This window comes from Schistocerca piceifrons, unplaced genomic scaffold, assembly GCF_021461385.2.
Source record: "Schistocerca piceifrons isolate TAMUIC-IGC-003096 unplaced genomic scaffold, iqSchPice1.1 HiC_scaffold_839, whole genome shotgun sequence".
NCBI classification, from domain to species: domain Eukaryota; kingdom Metazoa; phylum Arthropoda; class Insecta; order Orthoptera; family Acrididae; genus Schistocerca; species Schistocerca piceifrons.
The window spans coordinates 472,606-488,588 of record NW_025729101.1 but is presented as its reverse complement, the minus strand read 5'-3'; the positions used below and the strand labels follow the sequence as shown (position 1 = coordinate 488,588).

Genomic DNA, 15,983 nt, shown 5'->3' with positions numbered 1-15,983 from the left:
ATGGTGCAACACCCCACTACCTGGCTGATGTCCGGGATTTTCTCAGTGACCGCTTTCCAAGTCAATGGATTGGTCGCGATTCCCCAAATGCATGGCCCACCACATCCCCCAGACCTCATACCACTCGACATTTTTATGGGGATTCATGAAGGTTATCGTGTTTGTACTACCTGTGCTGGCTTCTCTACCTGGACTTAGAGCAAAAATTTAGGCCGCCACTGATCAAGTTACACCTGCAATGCTACAGCTAGTTTGGGAAGAAATTGACTTCCAAAGGGATGTTAGTTTAAGGTTAAGAAAACTTAATGTGTTCTCCTACAAAGTAACACTAAACTCTGCTCTGCATCTTCTTTCAATAAATTTATATGAGTTTTTAAAGTTGTAAAGCCCTTTTTGAAACAGGCTGTACTTTTCAGTTACCAGATACCATGCAGTAGTTATCTTCATTTGCAGTGAAGTATTTATTTTTCAGTACTTGTTGACGTCTGCAAAGCTTAGCCTAGAAATGCATTTGAGTTTTTTTCTTATGAACAGAGGTAGTGTCTTGTATTTTCAATTCGTTTTCCAGAACCTCAGTTCCCACACGGTGCTAATAGAGTACTTTCATGTACTACTTAGATGTGGATGTAAATGAGTGACTGGAGAATTAATTTTTTACAATCTTTATTGAAAAATTATACAAAATAAATGTAGAGATGTGTTTAAATGTTATAGCAAAAGAATTTTTTGGATTGCATGCTTCATGATAGCATATCTGCAAGCTGCTGCTCTCTGTTCTGCATGGCTAGGTCCAGAGGTATGTGTCCGTGATCATCCCAGGCCCCTCTGTCGGCCCCCACATCGAGCAACACAGCCGCCACCTCTGCGTGGCCCTGCCTCGCTGCATAGTGCAACGGCGTCCGCCGGTAAACGTCCATGGCGTTGGGGTCACCAGAGGAGGCGGCCAGTAGCCGCACCACAGCCGCGTGGCCGCGGTATGCAGCCCAGTGCATGGGTGTGTTCCCCCTGCTGTCTCTGGTTTCGACGTCCGCCCCACCCTCCACCAGACACCTCACCACATCCTCGTGTCCCCTCACTGCCGCCCAGTGCAGGGCAGTCCACATGTCCTCGTCCCTCGCCTCCACATTCGCACCTGCCGCCAGAAGCGCCCTCAGCTCCTCCACCGCCCCCTCCTTAGATGCCTCGATCAGCCTCCTGCCACACTCCTTTCCGGGAAGGCGTCTGCAACAAACAGAAATATTCCCAGAGTTTACTACAAAAACACACTCACCTAATGAAGAAACCCATCACACACAAAAAACTCGAACAGCCCTGAATGCAGATATAATCACCTTAGATAGTAGAAAAGAGTGTCCAACACCGTTTATATTAAGGTACAGAGATTCTGTTCTATCCTACGATCAAAGTCTTCATCCCTTTTCCATTAAAAATTCCCTTATTCAGTCTCTCAAGAAACTGTGCTTCTCCTTGTTATCTGGAAGTCAGTTTATTCGACCTTAAAGCGCTATTGCTAACCAGTCGTTGACCTCTACTTAAACAGATGCTTCATACTACAGATACTAGTTATCTGTGTGTGCAGCAATCCTCCTAAAACTATTGTCGGTAACACGCCAAACAAATCACCTCTCCATGTATTTAAACATTTTCCTTAGAAGGAGCCAAAAGATTTCAGTCCAGTTATTGCCAAATTTCGTAACATAGCCTCCCCATAGCCATAGAAAAAGTTTCTCCTTCACACAAAACATGAATTTGCCGAAACATTAGGAAAAACACCAACAAACAAACAAACACACACACACACACACACGAAAACAAACACACACAAACAAACAGACACACACACACACGAAAACAAAGAAACGCACACACGAAAACAAACAAACGCACACACGAAAACAAACAAACGCACACACGAAAACAAACAAACGCACACACAAAAACAGACAAACGCACACACGAAAACAAACAAACGCACACACGCACATCCAAATCTACTTAGTGTATTCATCTCTCTGTCTCCTACCATTTTTACCCTCCACACTGCCCTCCGATACTAAATGGGTGATTCCTTGATACCTCAGAAGGTGTCCTTCTAACAGATCCCTTCTTCTGGTCGAGCTGTGCCACAAATTCCTCTTCTCCCAATTCTATTTAATACTTCCTCATTAGTTATGTGATCTACCCATCTAATCTTCAGCACTTTTCTGTAACACTGCATTTCGAAAGCTTCTATTCTCTTCCTTTCCAAACTATTTATCGTCCATGTTTCACTTCCATCATGGCTACACTCCATACAAATACTTTCAGAAAACACTTCCTGGCACTTAAATCTATACTCAATGTTAACAAATTTCTCTTTTTCAAAAAAGCTTTCCTTGCCATTGCCAGCCTACATTTTACATCCTCTGTACTTCGACCATCATTTTGCTCCCCAAATAGCAAAACTCATCTACTACTTTTAGTGTCATCTCCTAATCTAGTTCCTCAACATGACCTGATTTGATTCAACTATATTCCATTACAATAGTTTTGGTTTTGTTGATGTTCGTCTTATATCCTCCTTTCAAGACATTGTTCCAAAATACTAAATGCCTAATAGGAGTACTACAGGCAAAAAGTTTTAAGTTAGGAAACAGTTTCACATTTCGTCCAAACGCTCCTGTTTCTCAAGCATGAGATCGAAAACTAGTTATACGGAATTTTTACATTAATTTTGAATCGTTATATTCTTCCATATAATGTGTGTGATGTCCCCATTTCTTCCCCTTTCTCGTTCTCACAAACAATCTTGTCAGTAATTCGATAACTATTGCTACCACCATCAAAACGTATTCTCCGGTGAACTTCACCAATCCTGCTAGAATCACCAGTTCAGTTATCCTACGTTTATTCTCCAGTTAGGTGTTATTACGTGTTCGTACAACGTGTTTTCCGCGCTATTTCGAGAACAGAACTTAAGCGGACGCTAACCGAGGACTGTTCAAGCGGCCCTTAGTAGTGTAGCGACCTGGTAAAAATTTTATTCCAAAATTTCATTTTCTTGGAAACACTGAGGATTAATACGTAACCTTTCTCACCTGTAATTCCCATTAGTCGTTCATCTCCACTCTGGTAGTCTGAATTTATGAATTTCGCAAGTAATTACAACAAAGCTGATCATTCGTAAGGCAGTCACCCACATAACCCGCGACTGGCATTTAACCGTTCGGGTTTATTCGGCTCATCTCGTGTAGCACCGTCCCCTTTTGTATGTGGGACAGTTTTCATTCAAAAATCATTATTCGTTCAGAAATCAACTTAGAATGTGTTCGAAAACCAACAGCGATATGTTTTAAAATCATACAAATAATCGATAGACCGACATGAGCTGGCTGCCAGGTGGTTTGTGAAGCAAGGCTTTCTTTTCTTCAAAATTATGAATTTGGCGCCCTATGAAATTGCCGCCTGGGGCAGATTCTCTGGCTTGCCCACCCTTTCCCCCTAGATCTGGGCCTGCTAACTATGATGGTATTTCATTGTAGACCACAGAAAGCAGACCTGTGTGAAAGTCTAGTTGAAACAGCATAGAACTGTGAGTGAATCAGTCCCTAACATGTGGAATCAGAAGCTTTGGTATGCTTCAGCTACATCTACATGTATACCTTGCAAATCAGTGTGGAGCGCGTGGCAGAGGGTACATCCCAGTGTACCACTTATGGTTTTTCCCATTTCGTTTACGTTTGGAGTTTGAGAAGTCATTTTTAAGCGTGTGTGTGTGTGTGTGTGTGTGTGTGTGTGTGTGTGTGTGTGTGTGTGTGTGTGTGTGTGTGTCTGTGCGTGTGTGTGTGTGGTGATTAATCTTTTATTCAAGATCCCTACTGCAGTGGTACATAGGAGACTGGAGTATATTCTGAGTATTATAGTTTAAAGCCGGATCTGTAACCTCTGGAAGTAGGCTTCCTCAGGATAGACACAAATTATCCTCAGGAGTCCGCCAATTTAGTTTCACACTTCCCCATAGATGAAACAGACCTGTGACCTTTCATGCTACTGTGCTCTGTATACATTCAACACCTCCCGTTAGCCGTATTAGTATGTGTCCTGCATACTTGAGCCATATTGTAGGATGGGCTGCACAAGTGATTGCAAGAAATCTCCTTTGTAGACTGATTTCATTACCCCAGTATTCTACCAATAAATCTAAGTCTACCACCCACTTGACCCACAACTGAGCCTATGTTATTACAATTCATACCCCCCTACACAGTCCTACTACCACGTCTGTGACTCATTCATATTATATTCATAGATACAGAGATTTCCGTGTGTCAGCCTGCCTGCTTAGCTGGGTGGTACTGTGCTTACCTCCCATTTAAGTGGGCCCGGGTTCGATTCTTGGCCAGGTTGGAGATTTTCTCCGCCCGTGGAGTGGCTGTTGTGTTATCATTTCATCCTCATCACCGGTGTGCAAGTCGCCCAATGTGGCGTCGAATGAAATAAGACTTACACTTGGCGTCCGAAATTCCCTGGAGGGGGCCTCCCGGTCAACGATGCCTTACGCCATTTTCTTTTTGTGTGTCATAATGATATTGGACAGTAACAGGAATGGTAATGATCAGTGAAATTTAATGATGATATCTTACCACATACTCTCATCAATGAGCCGGCAAGGGTGGCCGAGCGGTTCTAGGCGCTACAGTCTGGAACCGCGCGGCCGCTGCAGTCGCAGGTTCGAATCCTGCCTCGGGCATGGATGTGTGTGGTGTCCTTAGGTTAGTTAGGTTTAAGTAGTTCTAAGTACTAGAGGACTGATGACCTTAGAACTTAAGTCCCATAGTGCTCAGAGCCATTTGAACCATTTTTTTCTCATCACTGAAGTGAATTTTCTGGAACCTACTATGCTAATTACTAACTACTAATTAAAGTTAGCAGCTCATTCTCGCCACATCAGTCGGCGTGCGAGAACCCCCCCCTCCCCCCACTGCTCCATTCCAACAGATTTTCAGGATGGTGCAGGTACCGGAAGTCTACATTCTCTACACTGGGACATCCATATGAGCTGTTCAGTGCCTCAGTGTTTTGGGCTGTTCGTAGAGTTGGAGGTATACTTGGCAAAGGCCTGGAGACGGAGGAGAATACCTGTTGGATTACATCATGGCCAGACAGATTCTGAAATCAGATACTGAATTGCGAGGAATATGTGGGGGGAGATGTAAACTCTGATGACATTTTTATTGTGATAATGAGTGAACTGAAGCTTAACGAAACCGTCAAGAGGATTCAGTTTGCAAATGAATGGGACTCTGCGGTAGTGAGGAGTAAAACGCGAATCGGAAGTTCAATGAAACTTAAAATAATGCGACAACGAATACCGAAACTAGAAATTCAGTCGAACAAGGGTGGACATCTCTAAAAGCAGAAATCACAGAAGATGGCAGGTACAAGGAAAGGAACTGAAGAAATGCTGGCGAATGTGAAGTACGCTGAAATTGATTGACAAAAGAAGAAAATATAACAATATTCACGAAAAGATAAGACAACAGTGGTATAACCCTAGGTCACGATAAATGAAGCAAAATTGATGAAGAAAAAATTAGATGAAACCGAAAAATAAGTAGAAAGGGCAGCTTCAGCACAAAGCAAACTCGAAACACCCTTTTGTGAAATTAGAAGTGAAGGTTTCAACAAATTAATAATTAGAAAGGAATTCCATTAGTACACGCAGAGAAGAGAAAGGATGGATGGAAGTAGTACATTGGACACCTCTATAAGAGGGAGAAACTATTGGATGACATGATGGACGGAGAAATGGAAGACGGATTGGAAACATAACTTTCAGAAAAATATCATCCAGACGCTCCAGAAGCGAGCAAGGACCACTATGTGCGACATGTTTGGCACAATGAGCTAAACAGCTCATTTATAGGAATTACTGACAACAATATACAGAAGAATGGACAAGAAAGCTAAATGTCTAGTAGAGGATAACGCGTTTGGGTTTATAAAGGTAAAACGCCCAGAGAGGTAGATACGACATTGCATTTGATAATGGAGGCAAGAGTTAAAAAGCAAGGAACCTTCATTTTATCTGTCTACATTTAAAAAGCCTTTGACAATGTAAAATGGTGAAACACATACGAAATTCTCAAAAAAACCTAATTATAAGATATAGGGAAAGTCAGGTAATATACAAAATTGTATGCACGATAGTCAACAGGGAAAAATAAGAACGTAAGAAAGAAGTACTGTGATTAAAAAAGCGCAAGACAGGGATGCAGTGGTTCTTCCCAGTTGTTTAAAGTGAACATCAATGATCGATGGTGGAACAGAAGAAAGTTCCAGGAATGGAATTAAAATACTAAGTGAAAGGTTTCCGCTGTTACGATTCGCACAGGATTAGGATTTATAAACGAAGGGAAGAGTGAAGTATTGGCGGTAGGAGAAATAACATTGATGGCAAATTTAACATTAAAATTAGGGGCCACAAAGTAGACGAATTGAGGGCCTTCTACTAACTGGAAGCAAACAGACGTAAGAGACGAAGCAATGTTGTTACAAAAAGTAATGTAGCACAGGAAAATAGGGCATTCATCGAAAAACAAGGCCTCTAGTACCGAACATAAGTCTTAATTTGGGGAAGAAATATCTGAGAATGTATGTTTGGAACACAGTATTGTATTAAAATGCATCACGGATTGTGAGAATGATTGCATTCAAAATGGGGTGCTATAGAAGGACTTTGAAAATTAGGTGAATTCGTAAGAGAGGAACTGTAAGTTCTCTGCAGAATAGCTGAGAACAGCAATATGTGTAAAACAGTGACATGAAAAAGGAATAGGGTGATAGGACTTGTGCGAAGACATCAGCGAATAACTTGCACTGTACTACAGAAAGCTGTAAAGGATAATAAACAGGGGAAGACAGATTGGAATTGTATGGTACTTCAGGGAGCTGTGGAGGGTAAAAACAACAGGGAAAGACGGAGATTTCAATGGAATGAGGGATAAACACAATAGGGAGAGAGAGATTGCAATGGAATGGTACGACAGGGAGATGTTAACGAGAACAACAACAAGATAGAGATTCTAATACATGCGACAAATAACTATGGACGGTGGGTACAAATCACACGCTACAGTAAAGAGACTGAACACTCACCGTCCCAGAAATTCAGGAGGGGAATTCGAAAGTCTAAATTTCTTGCTGAAACAGCCAGAAACATCATCTACAGTGGGTGGAGAATCTGGAATGAGACTGATTGCTACGCCAAACTACGCCAGTGCGACCGGGGTGATCCACACCTTGAGATGGCGAGGTGGAAAAGGCTTCTGATTTTATTCCTGCGCAGTGCATTTCTTGTTACTAGCGGAAATATAACGCGGAATTCTAGCACGCTTGCTCCTCTCTCATTCCAGCGACCCCATATTGCTTCGTTACTCTGTGTTCAAACTTTCCCTTACTGCAGCATTCCAATACCGCGTGATTATTATATATTCATCGCTTTTTATATACGAAGTTAGCTGTTCATTGCTGTCATATACTCGTCCTGTCACTAAACTTTCCACACGTGATGCTGCATTATTGTTGACATCGGTTTGGAGATTGTGATGACAAATCACTGGACTGTTCACAATAACTCACTGTTTGCCCTATCTTCCTATTCATACCTAACCTTTCATGATACAACTCTCTCATCCTGTTCAAATATTCCGTTATTCGTCTTTCACTTCACTGAGCACGACTAAATCTATTGCTGCCAATTACATTTACTTTTTCGATCTTCTACCATCCCTACGACATAATGGTGGTGGTGGTGGTTTGTGTGTGTGTGTGTGTGTGTGTGTGTGTGTGTGTGTGTGATGAAGAATGTTTGCAATTTATGATACTGTGGAGTGTAAGCCGTTTTATGAGCTTCCTATTAATGCGCATACAGGCGGCGTGAATGCTGAATTCTAAGAGGAATTGATGTTAAGCGTACAACAAAAAAGCATAGTATTAATGTATGATGTGAAATTGTGCCTATACTGGAACAGTTAAATATTTTATTATTATTATTATTGAAATTTTACGCATCTGTAGCGTTTTAAAAGTAAATCAATTAAAGTTTGGGAGGGCAGGGTGTGAAGAAGGCACCAAAAGCGTGTGAAGTATTGGGCAGAGAATGATCTTATGTCATCAGTAACAACAAGAATCTGATGTACATCATTAAGAATAGAAGAGGTGGGAAAAAAAATCAGCCATCGAGTTTCAAACCATAGGTTTATTTCGCCCTTGGTCCAGGTTACGATATTTCTAAAAAATCTTCTTCAGAATAAGTCGGTCCTATAAACGTATACAAACGGTTACAAACTATTTTTACGTATCTAACAAAATATCAATAATCGCGAAATATTTGAAAGGTAAGTGTACTCAATAGTTGCACCACAGGGTGGTAAATTGCATTAGCTGAAGCTGAGCGGCTACTGCCTAATACATAATTGATGTGAAAACGAGAAACATCACATACCATGGCTTAGGGACAGCAGCCAGAATAAATTCAGCGTATGTCAGAATAAATGCACAAATGTATTCGCCCATTGGTAAAGGCTCTTGTCTATATAAAATTATAACGTGAGTCCAAAGGATAAAATATTTGGTAACCTAAGTATTCAGCATGTCAGAGAAAGGTCAACTGTTCACAAGTACAGGCTCAATCGACGACGAAAATATGGGATGCGGAGGGTGCTAAATACATGTGCGTAAGAAGTACGCTTGGATTGCGTTCAGTAACAGCATTTTACATTAAAGTAAGTGTTGTGGACTGACAAGACAGCCAGTCCACAGTGACGGGTAACCGAAATGCACGCTATAAGCTCACGTAGGATGGCGTGGGGTCTGAAACAGGATACGTAATGAATGCTATAAAGAAAAGTACGTAGCTTCTGGAATACTTAACTTTAATCCATCATTTGTATACATCGTTCTTGATGAGACATGCTTCATACGATAACTATCAATTGCTATGGCGCCTTGCTTGGTCGTAGCCATTGACTTAGCTGAAGGCTATTCTAACTACACTCCTGGAAATTGAAATAAGAACACCGTGAATTCATTGTCCCAGGAAGGGGAAACTTTATTGACACATTCCTGGGGTCAGATACATCACATGATCACACTGACAGAACCACAGGCACATAGACACAGGCAACAGAGCATGCACAATGTCGGCACTAGTACAGTGTATATCCACCAATCGCAGCAATGCAGGCTGCTATTCTCCCATGGAGACGATCGTAGAGATGCTGGATGTAGTCCTGTGGAACGGCTTGCCATGCCATTTCCACCTGGCGCCTCAGTTGGACCAGCGTTCGTGCTGGACGTGCAGACCGCGTGAGACGACGCTTCATCCAGTCCCAAACATGCTCAATGGGGGACAGATCCGGAGATCTTGCTGGCCAGGGTAGTTGACTTACACCTTCTAGAGCACGTTGGGTGGCACGGGGTACATGCGGACGTGCATTGTCCTGTTGGAACAGCAAGTTCCCTTGCCGGTCTAGGAATGGTAGAACGATGGGTTCGATAACGGTTTGGATGTACCGTGCACTATTCAGTGTCCCCTCGACGATCACCAGTGGTGTACGGCCAGTGTAGGAGATCGCTCCCCACACCGTGATGCCGAGTGTTGGCCCTGTGTGCCTCGGTCGTATGCAGTCCTGATTGTGGCGCTCACCTGCACGGCGCCAAACACGCATACGACCATCATTGGCACCAAGGCAGAAGCGACTCTCATCGCTGAAGACGACACGTCTCCATTCGTCCCTCCATTCACGCCTGTCGCGACACCACTGGAGGCGGGCTGCACGATGTTGGGGCGTGAGCGGAAGACGGCCTAACGGTGTGCGGGACCGTAGCCCAGCTTCATGGAGACGGTTGCGAATGGTCCTCGCCGATACCCCGGGAGCAACAGGGTCCCTAATTTGCTGGGAAGTGGCGGTGCGGTCCCCTACGGCACTGCGTAGGATCGTACGGTCTTGGCGTGCATCCGTGCGTCGCTGCGGTCTGGTCCCAGGTCGACGGGCACGTGCACCTCCCGCCGACCACTGGCGACAACATCGATGTACTGTGGAGACCTCACGCCCCACGTGTTGAGCAATTCGGCGGTACGTCCACCCGGCCCTCCGCATGCCCACTATACGCCCTCGCTCAAAGTCCGTCAACTGCACATACGGTTCACGTCCACGCTGTCGCGGCATGCTACCAGTGTTAAAGACTGCGATGGAGCTCCGTATGCCACGGCAAACTGGCTGACACTGACGGCGGCGGTGCACAAATGCTGCGCAGCTAGCGCCATTCGACGGCCAACACCGCGGTTCCTGGTGTGTCCGCTGTGCCGTGCGTGTGATCATTGCTTGTACAGCCCTCTCGCAGTGTCCGGAGCAAGTATGGTGGGTCTGACACACCAGTGTCAATGTGTTCTTTTTTCCATTTCCAGGAGTGTATATTCTCTGCAAATGAGAAAGGCTTGGTCAGTGTAGTCAATAGCAAGTCGTCCGTACAACTGGGGCGAGTGCTAGTACGTCTCTCGAGACGTGCTGTGTGGTTGCGCTCGGTCTGCGATCACTGGCAGTGGCGACACGCGGGTCCGACATGTACTAATGAGCCGCGGCCGATTTAAAGCTACCACCTAGGAAGTGTGGTGTCTGGCGGTGACACCACAGTAAGAATGAAAATTTCCACTACCAGGCTACTAACAAGCGATAAATTTACAGATATACATTACGCATAAAATCTCTAACACATTTGCTGACAGTAGTACTGTATGTAAATTCAGCGTGCAGAAGAGAGTTCTATTTATAAAGCACCACTGTTACAAATACATGGGTAAGGAGCAAAGACAACGTCACTTAAAAGAGAAACTTACGCTTAACACTATGGAAGCTTAAGCAATAGGGAAAAATTGGTATACAGCAGGCGGTATATACTGCGTCTTGCTGGTAGCAATTAACGTAATTTTACATTAAAGCAAAATGACAATCTCTTATAGAAGATTAGTGATAAGCAATACTCTTAGAGGTATGCATTAAATACAAAATTATCTGTGAAACATGTATGCAGCAGAGTGGGACTGCACGTAAATGTCATGTGTAGAAGATAAGAATTCTATTATAAAAAATTGCTTCTGTTTCGGAAAGTGGAGGAAAGAATAAAATGGATAAAGGTACAACATAAAAAAATGAGAATCTTCTGCTTAACTCTACTAATTCAGTTTTTCTTTTCGGAATGCCAACTGTAGGAACATGTGATGAGAAAGCCATGAAAAACGAAACCCAGCGATACGAAATGTCAGTAGCTCAACAATAGAGAAAAAAATATTTTGAAGAAAACGGCGCACATTCGCCGATGTTAGTGGAGATCGGTAAACACGTCTTACGTGTCCGCGAGCGGTATTTTAAAGCCAGCAAGGGAGTATTGCAACAAATAGTTCAAAATGTTACCGTCTCTCTAACAGGATGTTCATAAATTTGAAGTTGTTCTAGTAAATCTAATTTTCAGTCTTATTTTCTTACGTAAAATTACGGTTTCTTCTAATTACCTTGGAGAATGGTGCAAGGTGGCTATTTTTTGATGGCGTTATTGAATGTAATGCATGGACACACTTTTGGACCTGTGTGAACCGGAGATTTATTACGAGGAGGAATGATGACTCAGAACAAAGGCTGGATAGCATACGGACATAAAAAATGTTTTGAAACGAAGAACAAGGTATTATTTGATGAGATAAAAGGTTTATTTTTATTTTTCTAGGCTTGTGTTGTTGGTCCACTTCCCCATCGTCACAGTCTAGTTGTTGATAATTATTCTATTGATTGATCTTCTGACTTAATTTACGGTACCATGGAAGTTAGTAAGTGAATTTTCATATTAGAGTTTATAACTGGTTTCTTTGACAGGTTCCATCCTAATTTCTGTACCCGTTGACATATCAACGCCTGTATGGAGCTAGGGGTATTCATTTCATTGTTAAGTCATGTGTATCATTGGCTCACTCTGTCAAGATTATCAACCCAATTTCCCTGCACCAACTATAGTTAGTTTTAAGCAGGATTTTTTCAGTTGTTGCTGAGTCTTGCTGTGTTGCTGTTTCTGCCAGTACTTCATTTGGCAAGTGAGATTCATAATATGTGATTGTTTCGTTTCCTTTGCGCAATGTAGGTTCTGTCAGTTTCTTTATTTTACCAAAGCCGTACGTCAGTGGAGAAATTTTCGTGTGTTTCAGGTTGCAGTGTTATACAGGTCGACATTACTTTTTTTTATACAGTTACGTTTTTTTTCTTGAACAGTTCGCACTGATAATGTCTACTTAGCGTGGAACTATTGGTTTGCTTATTTATTTGCTTATGAATAAGATCCGTTTTCAGAAACACAGCATTCTCTTCAGTTTCGTGCAAGTGAAGTGGCTTTGAGTGCAGTGGGACATTTAGGCTGTCAGTCCGGGGTTGTAGGTACAATAAAACACACACACACACATAAGTTTCCTCAACAATACACACACACAAATATAGGAGTGGGAAAAACAGGTGAGCATACTATGCTGTCAGAATGAGATTTTCACTCTGCAGTGGATTGTACGCTGATATGAAACTTCCTGGCAGATTAAAACTGTGTGCCGGACCGAGAGTCGAACTCGGGTCCTTTGCCTTTCGCGGGCAAGTGCTCTACCGACTGAGCTACCCAACCACGACTCACACCCGGTCCTCACAGCTTTACTTCTGCCAGTACCTCGTCTCCTACCTTCCAAACTTTACAGAGGCTCTCCTGCGAACCTTGCAGAACTAGCACTCCTGGAAGAAAGGATATTGCAGAGATGTGGTTTAGCCACAGCCTGGGGATGTTCCCGGAATGAGATCCTTTCTTTCAGGAGTGCTAGTTCTGCAAGGTTCGGAGGAGAGCCTCTGTAAAGTTTGGAAGGTAGGAGACGAGGTACTGGCAGAAGTAAAGCTGTGAGGACCGGGTGTGAGTCGTGCTCGGGTAGCTCAGTCGGTAGAGCACTTGCCCATGAAAGGCATAGTTCCCGGGTTCGAGTCTCGGTCCGGCACACAGTTTTAATCTGCCAGGAAGTTTGATGTTACGCCGTGCTTACCTGTATTCTGCCGACGGCTCACCGAGCAGCCGACTCACTTCGGCCACTTCATCGGGGTGGTTGAGGACTGCATCGGCCCAGCCCTGTGTGGCTAACACCTGCAAGTCGGCCTTTATGAAGGCGACAGCGGCCTCCGCGAGGCTGAGACACGAGTGACCGACTGCCAGCACCGCTGTGGCTGCCGCGTTCTCCACTGTCAGCTGAGCGGCCAGCTCCCGCTCACAGTCTCCCTTCAGCCCCGGGACACAGTCGGTGTCCGCAGCTGCCAGTAGGGCGGCCATACTGGACAGCCGGGGGGCCTGGAAGGAATACACGTAGACCGGCAGCTCCTGGAGTGCCGGACCCTCCACGCCGGGGACCGTGACCTCTCCGCCGCTGGCCTCCAGTCTGTCGTGCCGGAACGTGGAGGCCAACACGGGGCTCCCGCCTGCCTGGAGGCGCGCGTCGCCCGCCACCGGCGCCACCTGCTCACTGTCCCCCCTGCCTGCGGCCGCAGCCTCCTGCATCTCTTTGGCAGCTGCCATTGTGGACAGTTCTGAAACTAAATTAGAATCGTATTAATACTGTCAGCTGCCGACGGGCGTTGATATATATCGACGGGGACAGGTGAAAATGTGTGCCCCGACCGGGACTCGAACTTGGGATCTCCTGCTTACATGGCACATGCTCTATCCATCCTTTTTTTGTGATTGATATGTGTAATCACACCTCCATACTTATCAAGAAGGACACTTACTTGTCAATCACATCGCGATTACGGGCAGCGTGGGGTTCACGCCTGAGCCTCAGCACGTGCGCTAGCAGCGCATGTCGGGTGTTTCAAGCGTCAACTTCGCGTCTTAATATCTCGAGATGTAATGGGAATATTGCGATGCAATCAACGCCATTGTGTATGTGCTTTGTCATGCTATGGATTGCTGAAGAAAAAATATAGGAGGTCCATTTAAAAAAACATAAGTTTGTGTTAAAAACACATGTGCTTTCGTTTTAGAATGCTTCCAAATATGTACATTCATGGGCCCCAGCCCTACATTGATACCGGTGAAAGTCGTTTTCCAATAGCTGTTATTGTTCCAGAAATATTTTGGGTGGACAAGATAGCTGAGACAAACCGCTGCAAGAGCAAGATGACGGGTAGGGCAGGGGTCAACACCCGAAGCCTAACCATCACCAGGAAGAGGATGTAGTGGGTTGGTCTACGTTGTTTTATTTATTTATTTTTTTAATTTTTCTTTTTTTTAAATTTTTTTGTAACATTTTTAATTTTTTTGTATTTATGGATTTATTTTGGTTTCATTACAAAAAGGATCCTACAACCGCCGTAGTTGAGCGTCCGAGTCGTCTTCTCGTCTATTGGGAGGGGTTCCCCCGTAATCCGTCTGTAGAGGATCAATATGCTCCAGGATTCTTCTTCATTTTCAGCGTCTCATACCCGGAACGCCCCAGTGAGCAGGAGGATCCGCAAATAATGAACCTAAATAATTTGCGAAACGGGTTCTGTACTTCGGGTGGCGGCTGAAAGCTGCACATGTCGTCATCAATAGGGATCAAAAGTCGAGTGGGCCTTTGGGAGCTTCGCAAAACATGTAGTAAAGGGCCACGCCTTTTAGCCATCTAACGGCGTTCGTCCTGGTTGATGGAAAGTGTACGCCGTCGGGGCGCAGTGTATCAACCGGGGAGACAGACTCCGGCAATCGCCGCAAGAGCAATGCCAGCATGCGCTGCGTCAGTAGCCAGCACTCGCTGGTCGCGGCACAAGTCAGACGGTGTGTGATCCATCTGAGCCACCGAGGGCACACAGGATAGAGCGACTGCAGGGACCATCTCGCCCACGCCTCCCGCGAGACCCACATTCTCACCTTGTATTTCCACACTACGTACGTAGCGACCCACCCCAACACGCTCATTACTCGTGGAAGACATTTTTACCAAGTCCCGTAAGAGTTCGGGGAATATGTGTGCATCCGCACAGAAGAAGAAGGTCATGGACAGTATTTGCCACAACTATATATTTATATGGATATGGTGTCTGTTCTTTCGGACATGTCCGATAGAATATGGTTCTAAAAAGACAAAGGTCCCGAGTTCGAGTCTCGGTCCGGCACACAATTTTAATCTGACAGGAAGTTTCATATCAGCGCACACTCCGCTGCAGAGTGAAAATCTCATTCTGGAATATGATTCTAATTTCGTTCTAGGTGGCTGCAGGTCATCAATGGTGTCTGTCCGAAAGAACAGATACCATATCCATAAAAGTATATAGTTCTGAAACAAGTCGTCAGTGAACAGGGCTTTGCCCTTATGCAGTACCCTCAGGCGCACGTAGACCTGTGACAAGCAACAAACAGTTGGCAAATGTAACCCGTTACCAAGTAAGTTACAACACTGTGTTATGCTTCTGTTTTAGGCAGATGCCACAGGTGTACAGCTACAGACAGCTACAGATGTTGAACAACACATTATCAGCTGTTGCGCAAGAGTAAAAGTAGGCCTACACGTTAACACCCTAACTTTTGACACCTAGCGGATTTATTGGTTAGTTTTCTTCGAATGCTGTTAAATGTAATCTTTGGTAATCTGAAATACGTCGCACTGAATCTATTGTGCTGTGTTGGTAAAATCTGGCATCAGGGTCGCGAGCACACCATCGGTTGGGCCCGTTTTAAGGAGCTTTTGCTCCAAATACATACAGAGTCGATAAACAATGTGCACAGTTCATGGCATGCACAGCTAGCCTTTACCATACAAGTTTGCGTCAATGCCACCAGGTGCTAGCAGATTTCTTAGATATTCCAATTCACTCACTATATAGAAAAGTTAGATCGGACATCAGTATGTGATATTTATACTGACAGAAAAACGTATTTTGTGGCATTCTGAGTAA

At 44.3% G+C, this 15,983-nt stretch overlaps 1 protein-coding gene across 2 annotated transcripts in view; it reads right to left on the bottom strand.

Annotated features, from left to right (window-relative positions):
• Positions 1–646: 646 nt before the first annotated feature.
• Positions 647–15,983, bottom strand: part of LOC124770919 (60 kDa lysophospholipase-like) — a 43,557-nt gene continuing 28,220 nt past the window's right edge. Inside the window, exons 2-3 of one of the 2 annotated variants that reach the window (XM_047249235.1) lie at positions 13,100–13,640; positions 647–1,221 (exon numbers count right to left, since the gene is read on the bottom strand). In XM_047249235.1, the coding sequence (XP_047105191.1) occupies positions 741–1,221; positions 13,100–13,623 (1,005 nt within the window). In that variant the 5' untranslated portion in view covers positions 13,624–13,640 and the 3' untranslated portion in view covers positions 647–740. Of the gene's footprint in view, positions 1,222–13,099; positions 13,713–15,983 lie in introns of those variants that run through there. The other variant, XM_047249236.1, reaches the window with a different exon arrangement.